This window comes from Papio anubis, chromosome X, assembly GCF_008728515.1.
Source record: "Papio anubis isolate 15944 chromosome X, Panubis1.0, whole genome shotgun sequence".
NCBI lineage: Eukaryota > Metazoa > Chordata > Mammalia > Primates > Cercopithecidae > Papio > Papio anubis.
Window position 1 is genome coordinate 106887632 of NC_044996.1, and position 20261 is coordinate 106907892.

At 41.9% G+C, this 20261-nt stretch overlaps 1 protein-coding gene across 2 annotated transcripts in view; it reads right to left on the minus strand.

Annotated features, from left to right (window-relative positions):
- Window positions 1-20261, minus strand: part of TSPAN7 (tetraspanin 7) — a 120079-nt gene that overhangs the window by 10682 nt on the left and 89136 nt on the right. For both annotated transcript variants that reach the window (XM_003917579.5, XM_009197404.4), the window contains exons 2-5: window positions 12336-12524; window positions 7205-7279; window positions 4290-4385; window positions 2746-2901 (exon numbers count right to left, since the gene is read on the minus strand). In XM_003917579.5, the coding sequence (XP_003917628.1) occupies window positions 2746-2901; window positions 4290-4385; window positions 7205-7279; window positions 12336-12524 (516 nt within the window). The remainder of the gene's footprint in view (window positions 1-2745; window positions 2902-4289; window positions 4386-7204; window positions 7280-12335; window positions 12525-20261) is intronic.

Below are 20261 nucleotides of genomic sequence, written 5' to 3' on the forward strand. Positions count from 1 at the left end.
ACAGATCTGCATACTGCAAGAGCTGATTTAATACTACTACCACAGGCCATGTTTGCATTCAACCTTAAATTTTCCCCTAAACTATGATCTTATCTACTCACAACAGCCTCTCTCAATTTCCTAATACAAAAGTCTGGTTGTCAGGTGTGAGATAAATCTACACAGACCTGCTAAGTATTCTAGGAAACACTCAGAACAGTTCATTTGCTCGCCCTCTCAGCATGTCTAAATCAACAGTCACCAATGGAAAACATCTGCAAGTGACCGACTTTAACTACTAGGAGTAGAACGCTAGTTCCAGATAGGTTATGGGAAGAGGTATCTCTGTAGCTGCCAAGCAGAATAACTATGTTCCTCTTGCCCTTACAAACTGTCAAATAATTCCTATGAAGTAGGATTTCAGCCAATGCTATTAGCCAACTGAACCTGCAGACATTTCATCATCCTGCTAGCAAAACCAAAATAAAACCTGTCCCCAAATCCAAACAATAAATATCCTATTTAACTCTACATACTTTCCTCCTGTTCTCTCCCAGTTATCTGTACAAGACAGGTTTCTCAAGCTTCCTGGTAAGAGCCAAGAATCGTCTTTCTGTGCTATCAGAGTACAGGGTCTAAGACACCACAGGATCTACAGGGATGATCCATTTATTCTAAATCATAGGATTCCATATCACTAGAATGTGGCAGTAGTTAAGCCTCCTAGGGGAAGGAGTCACTGGGAGGACGAGTAACATTTATGAGCATCTACTATTACCCCATCCCCATCTCCCACCTTGTATAGATTAGGTGTCTGAGATTTAGTCAGGAGAAGTAATTCGTCTCATAAGTTCAGGTGGGCATTAAATAAGAATGTCTAAGGAAACTTGGTAGACAAATTTTAGTTTTCATTCACTTTTTCTCCTCTGAGGGAGCCAGGTTGGAGGCTATAAGGTAAGTAAGAGAGAAGTTAAGCAGATCTTCTAAGTATTTGAGGTGGCCAGGAAAATATAAAGTTGGATTACAGTGGGGAGGTGGAAAGTGAGGTCAGTGTGTAGGTTTATCAATGAAATGAAAAAAGGTGACCCTATCTCTCTTTCTGGAAATAATTGTAAGGATTATAGATGCACTGTAAGATACGTCTCCAAACTTGTTTTTACATACTAACAAAAGATCCTCCCTATAAGAAACTGCTGCATCATTGTTAATAAAAGACTCCATGTGATATAGAAGACAAATTTCACCATCATCATTTACATTACCGTTAACATGTATCACATCTGTGTCATAATCTGTGCCAGGTACTGTGCTTTTGACACTTTATCTCATTAAATCTTCAAATCAAGCACAAGGAGCATGTATTCTTATTATCCCCATTTTACAGATGAGAAAAGCAAGACTGAGAAAGGTTAACTTGACCGAGATCACATAATCAACAGTGGCTCAGTCAGAACTTCTACTGGAGCCTGACACTAGACCCCGTGTTCCTGACTTCTGGATCCTCAATTTTCACAAAAGAAGAGGAAGTTTGAGTGGCAAAAAAAAAAAAAAAAAAAAAAAAAGACTTGGGTACTGCTTTCATGAATGACTTTCTGAGGCTCTGTTATATCAAATATCTCACTGCCATAGAGCATGTCTTGTCTTCCATAAATTGGAGTGTCTACCACATGCTTAGCACTTCATAAAATGGAAGCATAATGACACATATGGGTACTCAGTGGGGATGTCCACGAAGAAGCCAGAAGTTACCTTATTAACTAATAAGAGATGAAGGAAGCCTCAATGTTTGGGTTCATAAGAAAATTCAAATACAAACAGATGTCCTTTTAACTTAGACAAGAAGCTGTCAGTACTGAATCTTACTGAACTATCTTTTCTCTCTGAATTATTCAGCAGTTGGTCCAGATCACATAGAATTTTGAAGGCATCATAAGAACAGAATTTTATCTTAGCAAGAAAAGATTCACCCCTTGACTGAATAACAGGAAGTAAACACAATAATAGGTTTTTCCCTCCCTTTTGTTTACCAAAATATATTTTATATATGGTATTTCTCTAAACATTTAAGAATGTAGATAGTCTTCACATGCAGTTTTATCATGTCTTCATCGTATTCTCTGTAAAGTGGAATGCAGAATTGATTTTCCTCTTCTCTGACTACTAAAACTTCATTTCCCTCATTTCCACTATGTACTAACTTTTAAATCTCATTTAGTCCTCTTTTCTCCCCCTCTCTAATTTCTTTGGGAGTCAGGAGGTTGACAATGAGTTGAATCGGAGTTGCTGATTTATTTTCCTATGGCAGTAAACTCCCTAAAATAAAGGCCACCTTCCTAGCAGAAGTAGATGCTGTCTGTCAACTCTACTCCTCTCTTGCTGCCAAAGACTGACACCCAGCTGCAAACAATTTCATGTTTGGATGGTATATTAAGCAGAAGATGGACACCCCAAAAGAAGAAAGCAACACTCGCTGTCTGACATAAGCATCAGGGTTAACAGGAACAGCTTGCTAAACCTTCCTAACTATGCCTCGTAGATCCTTGCTGTGGGAGAGAAAGACAAGGCTGATCTGAGTCACAGCTTTCTCTTTTAGAAGTGAGCAGCCTCAAGTACCTCTCCCAGGCAATCAAGGAACCACAAAGTAAGATTCTCTTTTCCTTGACTACTGTTTCAAATCTATTTATCAGAATTTCACAGAAACAAACAAAAAAAACCCCTCCCAAACATTCACCACTGGTCCCATCAGGGCTGGGAGAAAGCAGGTACCTTCTGGTTAACTTTAGTGGCGGCCACAGTCAGATTGTGTAGATCCTGGGGATTACAATCGGTTTCGTTCATGCAGCAACTGGGGGGGATGCCATGATCCAGGAAGTAGGGGCTGGTGCTCCAGTTGGTGTAGTTCTGCACGCCACAGCAGCTCAGCTATTAACAGGGAAAGGAAAATAATCAAAAAGTGGTAGATCAAATGTGGTCTCCTCAATCACTGCCTTGTAACTTTTACAAGAGAAACACAGGCCAAGGCCCTAAGACAACTTGTGCAGCTTTGGTGAGTCAAGATGAATGGGAAGCTCCAATAACAATTATACCCATACTGATGCTTGTTTGATCTCCAAGAAGGAAGTCCTAGATTATATATCACATTTGCCTTTCTTTATTCACCTCCACAAAGCAAAGCAATGCTTCTGTGTCCAACTCACAATCACCTATTGATATAGATGTATTCATCCACTAACTCAGGACTATTGATGGGTGAATTGAGGCAAATATGGTTTCAAAAACCTCTCCACTGGGATCTCTACTAATAAGTAAATAAATCGTTCTTTTAAAAAGATGCATATACAGAAAGGGAGAGCCACAGCTGGTAAACTATAGCCCAGGAGCTACCTGTTTTTGTAAATAAAGTTTTACTGGGACACAGCGACAACTATGTGTTCACATACTGTTTGTGGTTGCTTTTGTGCTACAGTGCAGAGAGGAGTAGTTGTGACAGAGTGTATGGCCCTCAAAGCATAAAATATTTACTACTTGATCCTTTACAGAAGAGGCTTGCCAACCCCAATATAGGGAACATTAAAGCAAATGGGGCAAAAATATAATTAATTGGTAAATCTGAGTATGCAGTTCCTTGTAATATTCCTGAGACTTTTCTGTATATGTTGGAAGTTTTATCAAAATAAATTAGAAAAAAGACTGCTTCTGAAGTAAACAAAAGCAAGAAAACCCAAAGCAAAAGCCTCATTAGTGATTCCTGATGGACGGTCATGCTTGAGTGCCAGCACCTGCCACCCAGACAGGAAATCTCTCTTCTATTTCCCCCATATCCTCCGCAAAACATCAGGCAGCTCACCCTCTTCACATGCCTAACAGATCCTCAGTTTCTTCTAGGTCCACTCTATGCCCACTCCACTGCCCTGGCCAGTGAACACAGCTCACCTGAGCTCTCCACCCAGCCTGAAGACATTGATCCCAGAAAGCCAGCCTCTGGGAGCCAACTCTAAGCAAGGTTGTCACACACTCATTGCCTAACTCCTTCCCAAGGGTTCAGATCTGAAGAGCAAATGAGCTGTCCGTGGCATACTTGCAACCCTTACTGATGCAAGGCACACGCAAGGGAGTGGTCCTCCTTGACACTCATTACCTGAATAACTGGAGCCTGGACAAGGACTGGGTGTCAACTCTTGGCAATGGAACTGGACTAAGAGTTGAAGAACGGGAACCAATAGCAAGCACTAGGCCAACCTACCAGCAGCCCATAAGTCTAAGCCCAGACCTCATAGGTAGTTCACACCCCCATCTCCTCTGGAACTTACGCTGCGCTGCACATGGTCCACTGCCCGGCTCCTCTCATCATTGCCATTGTAATTCTGCATAGCGTCCGTGTAAGTCCTCAGGAAGGTGTCCTTGATCTATGGAAGACAAGGAGGGATGTGATTGCAGCCCACCACAGCCCAAACTGACTCCAATTCTTACCAACTTCTACCCTAACATAGCCTCTTCGGAAAGTCTCTCTATAAATGTAGGCCAGGGAGGCAATGCCCCATTTTCTGAGACGGAAAAGCTCAGAAAATTTCCCAGGGGGTTTTTAAGCTCAGGAATTTAAAAAATTGTTCCCCTCAGCCTCAATTCAGAGAAAGTCTGACCTGCTGAATGACCTGCTGGAGGGGCCTGTCCATTTCTGAAAGGGCTGTGATGATGAGCTGCCAAACCTCAGGCATGGGCTTTCTACTTATTTTCTTTGAATTGATTAATGCCCATCTTTCTATAACTTTCTCTGCCCTTACACAGGAGGCTCATAAAAGACAAACCACTTGGGTGGACAGGATGACTGATGTTTTGGTCAAAAACTGATCCCCGTTTTACCATACGAGTGAGGCAAAACCAACTTTCACTTACCTGTCTTTAGTGAGGCAAATTAAAAAAAAGAAGATAAAAGACAAGAACTTAAAAAGGTCAGCCGGGCGCAGTGGCTCACGCCTGTAATCCCAGCACATTGGGAGGCTGACATGGGCAGATAACTTGAGGTCAGGAGTTCAAGACCAGCCTGGCCAAGATGGTGAAACCCCATCTCTACTAAAAATACACACACACACACACACACACGCACACACACAAATTTAGCATGGTGGCAGGCGCCTGTAATCCCAGCTACTTGGAAGGCTGAGTCAGGAGAATCACTTGAACCCAGGAGGCAGAGTTTGCAGTAAGCAGAGATTGTGCTACAGCACTCCAGCCTTGGTGACAGAGCAAGGCTCTGTCTCAAAAAAAAAAAAAAAAAAGATTAACAAAATCTTTTCTGTGAATACATTTGACTTTGGGGTAACTTTCAAGCTCTGTTTCCCTGAAAACCTGATGAAGGTGGAATGTCAGGTGTGTTACCAGGCCACTGAGTTTGTGATAAAACTGACCCCCAATTGGTAAAATGTCTCCAGATTGGGAAGACAGCAAATGACAATAATTACTTGGTGGGAAGCTTAGGGCTAAGTATGGTGACTCTCCTAACTAGGCATATTCTTTGCTAAAATGCTGTAAACTATGCCCATGGGACAGTTACAAGACAGAAACACCAGTTACATGCAGCTTCTAAGCTAAGGTGGCTACCACACCCAGCTGTGTCATCTCATTTCACTGCACTTAAGCTGTCTCTTAGGATGGGGGACTGAACACAGAATAGGCGCTAGACTATTTTGTGGACTCATGGTGGAGAAGCAAGCCCACTGCTGCCTAGCAGGCAAGCTGGCCTTCCTTTGTTATATCTTTCCGCTTTTGTTAAATGGCACTGAGACCTACTGTCATCATGTGAGTTTGACTGTTGAGCCAAACTCAAGACCAGCGCTGGTGGTCACAGTGGCATTGTACCCTCCTCCCACAACATCCCTCAGGGTTTCAGGCAAAAGAGATTAGGTAGATGAGGATTCCCAGGCCCTAGGCAGCAAGCACCATTAAGAGAAAAGCCCCTCCACAGAGTGCACTCCCAGCAACCAACAGGAGGGAAGTTCACAAGGGCTCAGGTAGGAACAAGCCAGGCTGCTCCTGGTGTTCACACAGGCACAAGGGGCACTTATTAGGGCTGTTGAGGCCGACACTTCATCAGGTCCCACTTCACTAGAGACTATGAATGGGGTTCTAATTCCAAATGCAGCACCCGTACAAACTGGGTTTTGGGAGTCAGCTTTGGCATCTGGGATACTGTCTCTGGTAAAGGGGAAAAACAAGGCAGTAGGGGAGCAGAGAGCATACAGGCAAGCTCAGGGGGAACTGAACCTGGCCAGGCACAACAGTGGTACCAATGAGGGTGCAGCAAGATGGGTTAATGAAAAATCTAAAACAAAATTAAAAAAAAAAAAAAAAAAGCAGAGTCTGGGAACAGATGATGCCAGACTTTTGCGACCCACAGTAACTCTCTGTTTTCCATCTGTATCTTGTTTTGTTTTGTTTTTTTTTTCCTTTTTCTTTTTAACACATGTGTATCTGCTTCTGGCTTTACTATTATCTATGGAATACAATGATAAAATTATGAGGCAGCAAGACAATTAGTTTGGCTTGCCTTTACAGTCTTAGAAAACTTGTTATACAGATATACACTTGTGCCTTACTGAAGCAGCTATTTTAAAAACAAAAAATAGAGACAGGGTCTCACTCTCTTGCCCAGGCTGGAGTGCAGCGGTGTGATATTAGCTCACTGCAGCCTCAACCTCCCAAGTTCAAGTGATCCTCCCTCCTCAGTCTCCTAAGTAGCTAGGACTATAGATGTAAGCCACCACACCCAGCTAATTTATTTTTTTATTTTTTAGAGATGGGGTTCTCACTATGTTGCCCAGGCTGCTCTTGAACTTCTGGCCTCAAAAGATCCTCCTGCCCCAGGCCTTGCAAAGCTCAGGTAGCGCAGATATGAGCCACCATGCCCAGCCTGAAGCAACTATTTTTAAAGGAGTATGTAATCCATATTGAAGGTGACTGCTTTAAAATGGGGGAGAGAATCATTTTATGCAACGGCTACACAGAGAAACAGTGAAGATCAACAATGAAGGTTTCAAGCTTGGTGGAATTCCCACATTTAGAATTTCATGAAAATTTCAGGTCATATGACATGATCTTTGGAAAACAGCAACACCACTGAGGAAATCAGCTAGCCTATATGCATGCACCTTTTACACATTTCAAGAGGTTTCAAGAATCCTCCTCCCAAACACCCCTTAATTGAGTTAGGCATTTTGTGTATACTCACCTCATGACGAAACACAAACCCTGAAATGCCAGCTACGAGCTCAGCCAGGAACACCAGGGACAGAAACATGGCATACTGAAAATTAAGCACACAAAGACAAAGTCAGACACATCAGGATTAAGAAGAGGGCTTCTCCAGGGTAGGTTACTTTCAATCAACGGGAATTAGACAAGTCCTCACACTCCCTAGACAAAGTTTAGAAAAAAAATATAAAACATTCTTCTCTAAATTTACCCACATAAGCCTCAATCTAGGAATGTGTGTTTAATATGCATATGCATTCTGGAGTACACAGGCTGGGGAGAATTCACTGAGAGACTGGCATTGTGCCTGTCAGTTTGGCTCACCTGGAGAAACCCGGAAGGAACTTTCACAACTAAGGTATCTACTATTTGTTACGCTAGAATCTTTGAGCTAGAAAAAAACCAAACTGCTCTGAAGGTCACAGGACACATTCTGCCCTGTCTGGGGGGCCTTTTTTTACCACTTTCCTCACGACGGTCTGCAAGCCAATTCCCTGCGGCCCATTCCATTTTGAAACTGTTCCAATCATTGGAAAGATTTCCTTTCCCTTTGGCCACAAGTCTGCCTACTTCTAACTTCCACTCACTAGCATTGGTGCTGCTTTCAGAAGAAATAAGAATCGGCCCAATGTCTTTTCTCTAATGCTAGTCCATCATGTGTGTGAACACAGCCAGGATGAGAACCTACTGCCTGGGCAAAGGCCTCCAGGTGTCTCAACCACATCTCGGATGAAACAGTTACAAAACTGCTTCATTTGGAATTGCATCCCTCCCATGTGGGCCCAAGAAGCCAAACGTGTGCAAGATGATGTTCCTCTTCAGATTGGTGGTCATCACTGGACACAGTAGCCGCAGCAGCTTTCCTGTGGAGCTGCCCGCCTTTCTTGTTTGGGATGGATGCTGCATGGAGTTTATAGCCTTTCAAAAAGTAAATACGCCATACTACTAATGACATTTGCAAGCATCTAACATCTTCAGTGCTTTTCATCTCATGCTGCCAGTACTTCCTAAGTTTTTTGCATGTGCATGCACAGGCAAGCACGTCTAAATTCAAGGGTAGTACATGGTATTTATGAAACATTAAGGATAACTTTGAAAAGCAGATAAAAACAAGAATTGATTCCTTACCTACAAGGCACATGTCTTAAAATCTGCTTCTTCTCATCTCAAAATAAAATATAATGGTTTTGAACATTTGCAGTGGCCCTAAATGATGCTGTGGAATTTGGATAGATTGCATGTGGCCACATTACTTACCTGTAAAATATACACGTCTCATAAAGTATACATATGTATGCAGAATCATACATTTTTTTTTCTCATCTAGTGGCACATATATCGAAAAAGGAAATATTGGCTTAAAATATCGATTTCTTTCTAAATATTAACAAAATTCTCTAGAAAGCACAGCCACTCAAATGCTAAATATGTAGTTATGAGAATGTCCCATGTATGTGACTTCTTTCCCAACTTCATACAAAATGCAATTCAAAGCACAGTTTGATGTGAGACTCTCCCATTTTGCTGATGGGATAAGCCTAGACTCTTCCAGAAAGTTGGGTGGGAAAATAACTGCTAGCAGGCAGGTGGAAGAAAGGACATTTATCTCTGTAGTCAGAAGTCCCCCTAGGTTTGAATCCTATCTTGTTATGAACTACCTCTTAGAAAAGAGGCAGCCTCTCTGGGCTTCCATAAAGTAGACATAGTTATTTTCAGTTGTTTTGCAATTAATGAGGTTATATGAGGACTGCAAAATTCTAGACTGACAGTTAATCAAGTGACTTCCGTTCTCATCAGCCAGATCAGCAGTTTTCTGTGTCTGGCAAGTTTCCTGCCTCTAGGAGGTTTCAGAGAGTGGCCGTTTTACCTACAGAAAGCCTTGGCCAAAAGCCTATTGGGAAGAGCTTGTACTAAATACAGGTCGGTAGGGGTTAGAGCTTTTTCCCAAATGTAAACGTTGGAGTTGAAATAGTCCTGGCTTTGGAAGGAAACATACAAGGGTTCAAAGCCCAGCCTTCCATACATTAGCTGTGTGAACTTGGATGGGTTATCTAAACCCCCGAGTTCCTATCACATAACACGAAAATACAACTTACACTGCATGGTGGTAGTGAGGAGAAAAAAAAAAAAGTCATACACACCCAGTACAGCCTCTATCACATAAAAGGAACTAAATCATATTTTTAAATGTTTTTGTTTTTAACTGACATATAACAATTGTACATATTTATTGGGTATAGTATGATGTTTTGATTCATGCATACTCTGTGTAATGATCAAATCAGAGTAGTTAGCATATCCATTACCTAAAATATTTCTTTGTGGTGGGAACATTCTAAATTCTCTCTTCTAGCTATTGCTAAATATATAATACATCAACTACAGTCACCCTACTATGCAATCAAACACCAGATAATTCCTCCTATCTAGCTATGACTTTGCACCCATTGACTAACCTCTGCTCCTCCCTCCTCCCCTATCTCTAGACAAAAAATTAATAAATGCTGATGAGGATGTGGAAAAGGGGGAACTCTTATACACTGCTGACTAGAATGCAAATTAGCACAACCCACTATGGATAACAGAGTAGAGGTTCCTCAAAAAACTAAAAGTAGAACTACCATATGATCCAGCAATCCTACTGCGGGGTATATAACCAAAGGAAATGAAATTAGTATGTTGAGGAGATAGCCGCGCCCCCATGTATATTGCAGCACTATTGACAATAGCCAACCTAAGTGTCCATACACACTGGACACAACGTGTCTATACACAATGGAATACTATTTGGCCCTAAACAAGAATGAAATCCTGTCACTTGCAACAACATGAACGAATCTAGAGGATTAAGTGAAATAAGTCAGGGACAGAAAAGACTAATAACTGCCTGATCTTACATATAGGTAGAATCTAAAATTTGATCTAAAAGATATTTGCAGAGACCCAAATTAAGCCCCAAACCAAAAAGCTTCTCTACTTCCCCAAATGCTCACCTGCTAGTGAACTTGTGTTAGGAGAAGAAAATGGTAGTGTGGTGTGAAGCCACCTCCAGAAGAGGCCAGAACTAACTATTCCATTGTTTATACACATATCCTAATTTATGACATTATATTCACCTATGGGATACCTTTGCCCCACAAGCAAATTTAGAATTAGAACACAAAAATATCCCCTCTCCCACCTCTCTCCAGTCATAGTATTTGGGCCAGGAGAAACTTTGGTGATTTAGTCCAATTCTATTTTGTCATAATTGGAGACAAAGGTCCAAGGAGGTTACATCCTTGCCATTAAGACTTAAACCAGTTAGTTGGAATCAGTCAGGTCTCAACACCACATCACTTCCCTTCTTGTTTGAATGGATGGTTTTTTAGAATTTGTTCTTTTCTATGCTTTTGAAGTTAATTCTCCCCTTGCTACTCATTGTGCTAAACAAAAGGTTCTCGATACTGGTTACACGATAGAATCCTCTGGAGAGCTTTTTAGAAAATAAGATGCCAGGGCCTCACCACCACTGAGGAGTCTACTTCAACCAGCTGGCGGTGGGATGCCGGCAAAGGTTTTTGCAAATGGCTTCCGAGGTGATTTAATCACATGTCTGGAGTTGAGGACCATGGCACTAGACCAAAAGAAACTCTAGTGTTTATGAGAAGTACTAGAAGGTAGACTCAGGGTGTTAGAATAGAGTGCCAGGTGACAGCAGCAAAAGTGCCTCAGGATGGGCCTCATTATGGCTTGCCCACCAACCTGAAGAATCAATGATGGCTGAGGCACCAGCCTCCTGTTTGGTCTGCAGGATAGAAAGTGGCAAAGTCAAGCACCACTTCTACGAAGTTGACAACACAACACTGACTGCCCGGTGCCAGTTGGGAAGATGGTTCCTTTGGAATGAAACACTCTCACACCCACATATATCACTAGATGGTATTAAATGTTACTACAACCTAGGGCTACACAGGGACAGGCAACATGGCCCTGATGGAATCTTTGCTTCTCACTTCATGGAGTAAGATGCCTGAAATAATTTTAAACAAAATTTTATTTTGAGGAGAGGTCTTTGCTAATTTTTATCCATAAAATCCTTTACCATTAATCCCCGTCAATAAAGAACATGAACAGTGAGTAGAGAATTAGGCAACTGGTGTACCTAAAAGTTAAAAATCACAGTAATAGCCTTTCAATAGTCTGCCTTTATCATCTGGGAAGCATCACTGCTTTATCTGTCCCATAAGAGTATGCACCCTGCACTGGTCCTGGTAGCCAACACTTGACACTGCATAAGTCCTCTGGGTGGCAGGCTCTGACTTAGGTCAACTCTTATAGCACTGACATAGGGAGTGCAGGTTCAGAGAAGACCACACACATGCATCCGTGCATGGCCAGGCTCAAGGAGGTAGAAAGTATTTCTCCAATAGGAACTTGGAAGTAAAAGTCTGCTTATGTTCAGGATGCTACCTTGCCCACCAAAGCTACATATCACATGCTTAAGGAGACTTCTAAGACATAGTCCAAAACTGAAACAGGGCGAGGCCGGGTGTGGTGGCTCACGCCTGTAATCCCAGCACTTTGGGAGGCTGAGGCGGGTGGATCTTGAGGTCAGGAGATCAAGACCATCCTGGCTAACGTGGTGAAACCCTGTCTCTACTAAAAATACAAAAAAAATTAGCCAGGCATGGTGGTGGGTGCCTGTAGTCCCAGCTACTCGGGATGCTGAGACAGGAGAATGGCATGAACCCAGGGGGCGGAGCTTGCAGTGAGCAGAGATCGCGCCACTACACTCCAGACTGAGCAACAGAGAGAGACTCCATCTCAAAAAAAAAAAAAGACTGAAACAGGGCATCTTGTCATGAGGATACAAATGGACTACTGCAATCACTGGCCACTGCTTTGTCATCATCTACCTGGAGGGACTGGGACTAGATTTAGCGTGCCAGGCTGTGTTTGGGGCTGTTTTTACCTCTAGGGGATTAAAGGCTGGGTTAGGAAAGAGTCTGGACTGAAATTGTTAAGGTCGTGTCTGTGACCTCAAGACGAACCATTTCACCTCCATGTAATTTATATTTTTACAAAAATACAGTTGAGAAAGCAGTATTATGTTGTGACATACTCACCAGTTTCAGCATCCATGGGCTACCACGACATGTAGCAAAGCATCCAAACAGGCCAAAGACAACAATAGTGGTGCCAGTTCCGATGAGTACATAGGGAGCATTTGTGGAGTTCTCGGCAATAAGGGAGATATAGGTGCCCAGAGTAAGTTTGCCCCAGACTCCAACAGCCAGCAGGATCACCCCAGTGATCTGAAAGAGGGATAGAAGAGTGTGAAGCTACTGCCAAGAGAGGTGACAATCAGCACAGAGCAATGTGGCCCAATCTGAAGACTCAAGTTTCCATGAATAAGATGGTACTTGCTGTAGGATTTCCTGAGCAACGAGAAATGTCAGAGAGTGTTAACTAAAATCATCATAAAGACACTTTGGTTTATTTCTTTTCCCCAATAAACGTGCCCCTTACATAATCCCATATGCAATTATTGTGTTAATTAGAAGTCAAACCAACAACAAAGAACTTCTTTTTTAAAAAGTAGTTTACAAAGCACATCATACGACAGGTCTGAGAGCCTTCCCCCAGCTGCTGCCTGACACCAAGCTGGGTATAACCCCAGGAAGAATGACAGCTGCCCTCTTTGATGGAATGTGTATACACAGTATATTTTATGGACATTCTGCACAACGTTTTCAGGAACACAGTGATTCCCTTTGACTATTATTGCAGAAATTTCCACAAAAACAAAATATTCCAAATATTTTTGAATTCCTATTAATGTGCTGTCTTAATATTTTATTCAATATAAAACAACAGAAGAATCTGCATAGTTCCTGGAATTAGCTGTAATGCGATTTGCCAAATCCCACTGATCAGTCCAAAAGAAATCCCTATAGCATGTCTAAACTAGAACCCTGCATCAATCAGGCCTTTACTTTATGGGATAGATTCCAGGCTGCATGCTATGCCTAACTCTCCACCCCCTGCAGGCCACACGCCCTGGCAGTTTTAGCTGCTAAAGTCACTGGGGTTGCTTTATGTCTCTAACCATCTCCCAAGCTGGTCTTTCAGGTCACCAATAGCTTAGCAACTCAAACTGACAGCCTTGTAACTGCTACCACTTCTGATACCGCATGAAGCTTGAAAGAAACTTGGGTGTCAAAGAAAGACCATCTCCAGTTTGACCCCACCCTAGAGCCTGATGTCTCATACCAAATGCCTTGGATCCCTGTCTACTTTGCTCACTCAAGTGAGGAGTCAAGGTGAGAAAACTGGAGAGAATTGGCATGATACAAATCAATACCCACCTTGCCAAGGTTTCCCTTGTCAATCAATACATGGCTCCTAATGTCTATGACCACCACCAAATATATGCTATACCATGAATCAAATGTCTGGGCCAGTGAAGATGCTTAGACCTCTCTCCTTTATACTCTGAAAACACTTCCTGTAATTTGGAACCATCAAGCTCCATTATCAGATTATTTTTTGGGGGCAGGACCAAGAATAGTCCATGTACCTTTCACTGCATAAGGTAAGGGTGAGCTCTACCTGTATGGGGGGAGAGGTCAATAAAAACAACTAGAGTTTGGTGACACTTCCCCGCCCCGGCAGCCTGTCTACTTTGTAGAACCCTCACCATGAAGACAGAATTAAAGGTTTTAAATCAGAAAAAGATTGAGGAACTAATGCTACTTTTATTAGGCAAAGATAAACAGTCATGATGCAGTGTTGCGGTGAAAGTGTTTGACACTAATATTTGGGAGAAAGTGGCCCCGTGGAGGTTGACTGCCTTTGAAAAATTCCAATGGAGATGGCCTAGCGAATTAAGAAATCCAAGAAAACCAAGAACACAGATGTTGCCAAGAGTTCTAAGTCCTCTGCTGACACCCGGTGGTTGTTTAAAAAAGTACTTTCCTTGAGCAGCCTCTTCTGCCATACTCCCCCACACGGAAACATAAAATCCTTTTTACCTGCTAAAATCAAATTTTAAGAACCAACTGTCAAGTCATTAGGGGTAAAAATGCAATGGACACTATGTAGAGAAGGACAGTGCCTGTGTCATCTTTTACTAATGCCTAGCACAGTGCCTGGCACAGAGTAAAAGCTTACTATTCCATTGGGGAAAAAATTACATTTTTTATTTCTCTGGGTCTTAGAACCTATATTTTATACAACAGAGCTTATCAGATACCAAATACTTACACAACTTCTACATTCAGTAAATACTGCGAGGTGATTTAAAATGGGACCAAAGAGAAATTTCCCCCATACTTTCCACTGTAGCATTATCAGCCTAAGCTGTAAACATCACAATGTAAATGTATTGAACAAAAGCAAAAATTCAGTTAAGCTAGTTGTTGTTTAGGCTGAATACATGCCTCATTCAGAAACTTGCGACTTCATGGTATTGCTCCCAAAGATACAGTAATGCCTCAAATATAAACTGAGCTGCTGCATTCTGTGAACTGCTATTGCTGGTCCTTATTGGAATGTGATTGCTTTAATGAAAATGTATACTGCTAATCAAGTATGACAGTCTGATAACTTATATTTCTGTGACCAGTGATTTCATGAAGTTCAGTTACTACCAGAACAAATCTTACATGCAGTATGTCAAAGTTAACACAAATCCTGATTTTAAGGCAAACAGTACCAAGATCATTTTAATGCCTTTTCTCCTTTCATAACATAATGTATCCTAATGCAATCATTGCTTTGTATATGAAGCCTCTCCTCACGTAAGTGCAAAACCCACACCAGTTTGTTAAAATGGTCATAAAATGTAAATTACACAAATATTTCATTTTCAGAAAAAGACTTTTTAATTTCAATAGGTTTTTGGTGAACAAGTGGTGTTTGGTTAGATGAATAAATTCTTTAGTGGTGATTTCTGAGATTTTGGTGCACCCATCACCTGAGCAGTATACACTGTACCCAATGTGCAGTCTTTTATCACTCATCCTGCTCCCACCCTTTCTCCCCAGTCCCCAAAGTGCATTGTATCATTCCTATGCTTTTTGCATTCTCACAGATTAGCTCCCACTTATGAGTGAGAACATACGATGTTTGGTTTTCCATTTCTGAGTTACTTCACTTAGAATAATGGTCTCCAATTCCATCCAGGTTGCTGCGAATGCCATTACTTCATTCCTTTTTATGGCTTAGTAGTATTCCATGGGGTGGGGGGTTGTGTGTGTGGACAAAAGCCACTATCATATGTATAAATTTTTTCTTGGCTCCTGTCAACACACATTCACTCCACACATGTGCTTTTGCAAGCACCCACAGGAAAGTCATGTCTCAAACATGACTTTTGAACTGAAAAGCAAGGGACTTTTTTTTTTTTAAAAACATCTCTCTCCTGCTGTGAGGTGCAATGAGTAAGTTCAGAGTTCACCAAAGCAATTGTGTGTCTGAGCTCCTCAGAGACCTCAAATCCCTAAATCAATCATCAGCATATATTACCTTTCTCATGGAGGTTTTACTTCTTTCTCAGAAGAATTGATCAGCAAGCAGCCAATGCTGTGGTTCAGTGAGGAAAGAGATAGGAGACCATAGATAAACTACACGACTGGCCTGGTGAAGGACCAGCACCACCTTACATGCTCCCAAATCAACCACAAGCCAGGACGGTAGCCCCAGCAATCCATCAGCAGTAACCAGGCTGAGGCTCTCCCTTTCTTGCTTATTCCCAGCATCTCATTTTCTGTGTGCTTACAACACAGCTCAAAATGTATGGGTAGCAAAGTACCACTAGCTACTATTAATTTAGGCTTGGTGATGAGACAGAATAAAGCTATAATCATGGCATCAGAAAAGTTAGATCAGAACTGAAAAGGCTTCTGTGTGATGATTACTTTAAAATTATACTCAAAGAAAACTTACAGATAGGTTTGGCAATATGCCAAGGGGTATCCAAAATGCTCTGAAACAGACTTACTACGGTTTATTTTCATCCTAAAATGGCTATTAGGGGAGCAAGTAGCCAACATAAACAATTCCCCTTGTTCTTGCCAGGTCATCCTGGCTAATGCTGATAAGTCTCTCTGTGGATCTTGTAGCATCCTGATCTTCAGAGAAGTGCCAGAAATAGAGGACTTCCATCTTGCTCACCTGTCCAGAGGCATTTTACTTGAGCCCACTCTGTTTTGTGCATGCAGACCACAGACCTTACGATGAAACTGGTGCAGCTGCTGTGCCAAGTCTGAGTGGGCAAAGTCCTTATTTCCTCTCACTAAATCCTTAATACAAGGTTCATAAGCCCCACCTTCTATGTGAATATATACACATTATTCTAATGATGACACAAGTTCATATTTACTATATCATTCAATTAAAGAAAACAAAACAACAAAAATTGAATCACAGAGGTACAAGCTATCAAAAAAGAGACTGCCTACTAAGGAGCCATATGGAATAGAAAGCACTGCATCTAGAAACCAACAAAAAGAAACACACAGGTGAGAGCATAGGCAGCAGTCTTAGCTGGATTGCATTTTAGTTGGCCCACAATTCAATCATCCCAGAGGTTTACAGGTTAATTCCTTCATAGCAACTACACACAGAGGTATTGTGAAATATCCTCCAGAGAATTCTGTAACTCAGAAGAAAATACATGACACTGAAATTCCATACACATCATCAATAATTAAAATCCATAGTCCTCAGATGGTAGGTTTGAAGAGGAGAAGTACCTGACAAACTATTCTTTTAGCTGATGCTTAGGTGAGTGTGTGTGCCAAGGGGACAAAGAGGAGGAGAAGTCTTTGCACAATGTTGGGACCTGATTAGGTAGAGGTGGAGAAAGTAACCAGAAAAGCAAAGAAACCAACCAGCAGCTTCTATAATGTTATCGTCTTATTTTAAGAAGTAACAGTATGCATCCATTATATTTACAACTGAAGATTTTATTACAAATTGTATGTATACTTAGTGTTTTTAAAATAGACTAAGAACCATAATTTATTGGGATTCTTCACTGGGCTTGAGAACCCATTCCAGATGAGTGGCAGAAAGGGACTCAATAAATTTAAAAGGATGTTAGCTGGGGCCAGGTGTGGTGGCTCATGCCTGTAATCCTAGCACTTTGGAAGGCAGAGGTGGAGTTGGGCGGATCACTTGAGGCCAGAAGTTCGAGACCAGCCTGGCCAACATGGTGAAACCCCACCTCTACTAAAAATACAAAAATTAGCCAGGTGTGGTGGTATGCGCCTGTAATCCCAGCTATTTGGGAGGCTGAGGTGGGAGAATCGCTTGAACCCGCAGGGCAGAGGTTGCAGTGAGCCAAGATCACGCCACTGTACTCCAGCCTGGGTGACAGAGCTTTACTGTGTCAAGAAAGAAAAGAAAAGAAAAGAGAAAAGAGAGAAGAGAGAAAAAAAAAGAATGTTAGCTGAGTGTGGTGGCTCACACCTGTAATCCCAGCTGCTCAGGAGTCTGAGACAGGAGGATCACTTGAGCCCAGGAGTTTGAGGCCAGCCTGGGCAACGTAGAAAGACCCCCATCTCAAAAAAAAAATTAGAATTAAAAATGTTGTAGTTTTGTCATTAATAAGCTGTGTGACTTTGGGCAGATCACCTGATGTTTCTGGGCCTCAGTTCACTCTTCAGTAAAATCAGGAGGTGGAGAAACCTGATTGCCAGTGCTTCCCTCCCAGCTCTAACATTCTGATATAACAAATCAGAACCTCAAACTTGACACACTCAGTCACACTGAAATATATTTATATATATAGCTGTGCCTTTAGGCAAACAAAAGAGAGTTTCTAAGATTCTCCCTGTACCTGATAAACCACCAGCAGCAGGGGCAGGAAAGTTAGCTCATTTCTGGACCTGAAGCCCACTGTTCTGTCAGCTTTCCAAGGTGGCGAGAGGCTCCTGGATAAGAAAGGGTTGGAAGAATGCCCAGCAGGACACGCGTTTGTAGTTTTACACAGACAACTCAAAAATGTATAAGCTCACTAGCATAACAAAAGCTTTACTTTTTATAAGAAGATCCCACTGTTATCAAGACATGTGCTTTGAACTCTCTCTAGGCAAGTATTTTGGCCAATTCAACCTTTTTACTCCACCATTTTTGTCTCTTGTGTACATGTATACGTGTGTACGTCTGTGGGTGTGTGTGTATGTGGAAGATCATACATGTTACATAGCTGAGACGTTGGTGGTATCATTAAAAAGAGACAGGGAAGTAAAGAAGGGGGAGAGGAGTGAGATAATCTTAAGTGCTGACTTGTTAAAATGGAATCTGAGAACCAATAGGAAATCCAGAGACCATCTGGTCCAGGCTCTGTTTTCTGTTGGGTTTAGGATGACCAAAAGTCACATAGGCAACATGTTCAGAAGGCAGTTGTGAATGTGGGGCTTGAATTCATGAGTAAGTCAGAGCTGCAGGTGAGGGCTGAGGCCAGAAGTGACAGCTAAGAGAGAACAATGAATCTTAGGAAACAGAAGCAAAAGATGGTGGGAAGGTCAAGGACTAAGGCTTGAGGAAGACTGCCACTAGAACATGAGAGGACAATGCTGGAAGACAGGGGACAACACGGAGACACAAAACAGAGTGGACAAGTCTATGAAGGTGGTTGCCAATACGAGAAGTAGGACATGGAAGAAAGAAACTTTTTCTCCTTTAAAGGTTTATTGGAAACAAGGCCAGGCACAGTGGCTTGTGCCTATAATCCCAGCACTTGGGGAGGCCAAGGTGGGAGGATTGTTTGAGGCCAGGAGTTCAAGACCAGCCTGGGCAACATAGTGAGACCCCCATCTCTACAAAAAAAAAAAAAAAAAATACAAAAATTAGCCAGGTGTGGCAGCACATGCCTGTAGTCACAGCTACTTGGGAGGCTGAGATGGGAGGATCACCTGAGCCCAGTAGGTCGAGGCTGCAGTGTGCTAAGATTGTACCACCACACTCCAGCCTGGGTGACAGAGCAAGACCTTATTAAAACAAACAAACAAACAAAAAAGACTTATGGGAAACAAAACACCAGCACAATTCATTGACCCCGTGTATACTAATGACCAGACAGGGCACTCTTTTTATTTATGCACCAGTACAGCCCACTGAGATCACATTTTGTATTTTAATATTATTACATCCTAGACTCAATTCATAGACTTCAAGTTTCAGGAGCTAGGTCATGAAGCCAGAGTGATTTGTCACAATCTCTAGCTTCTATTTGGATTTTATCAGGGATCAGATAGCCAGAGTCTAAAATGCAGATTGTCTAACAAGGTCTAACAAATCACAGATGCTTTTGAAAATATGAAAAAGGCTTTGAACAGCACTATGAAAAGTCAGAAATTCTAGCTTTGGCTGTGGGTCTATTACAGTCTCTTCATATGTGTAGTGAAACAACTAATCATTTCATAGGAAATGGCTCCAGGCATGCTGTAAGTCCAGCAAACAATACTTCCTTCTCTAAGTTGCAACCACCAGCTTACACCAGTCATGTTGCATTTCTGTGTCTTCGTTCATCCTTTACAAAGTGGCAGGACTAGCCCCAGGGCCCTTCCAGTGCTAGAGTTCTTTGTTTCTTTGAATTACCAGTGGTCCTCAGAGGGGCAAATATCAAATTCAACTGTTAGCTTGGATGCCAAAGACTGGTCAACAGCATTCACCAAGGTGCTGCACCTGTTGGGCTCTGTATTCAGCCTGGGGAGTTTAGCTAGAGGGTGGCTCAAGGAGGCGGCTGGCTAGAGACTGAATATTCTCTAACGTCCTATAGGCCCATGAAGTGGTAAAAATTGACCCATATGGTGACAATATTTTCAGAATTAAAAACAGAATCTGAACACAGTAGAGATCTTTGAAATTGGCCTGTCACAGAAAATCAGGGCCATACAGCTGCTAAAATAATAATAAATGTCACCTTGTTAAGACAGCCTTTTACTACTTGAATAACTAAACTCCTTCAAATGAGGCCCACACAGCTCTACCTTATACTTAATTCCATTATTCAACAAATACAGCCACAGAAAATTCCTGAA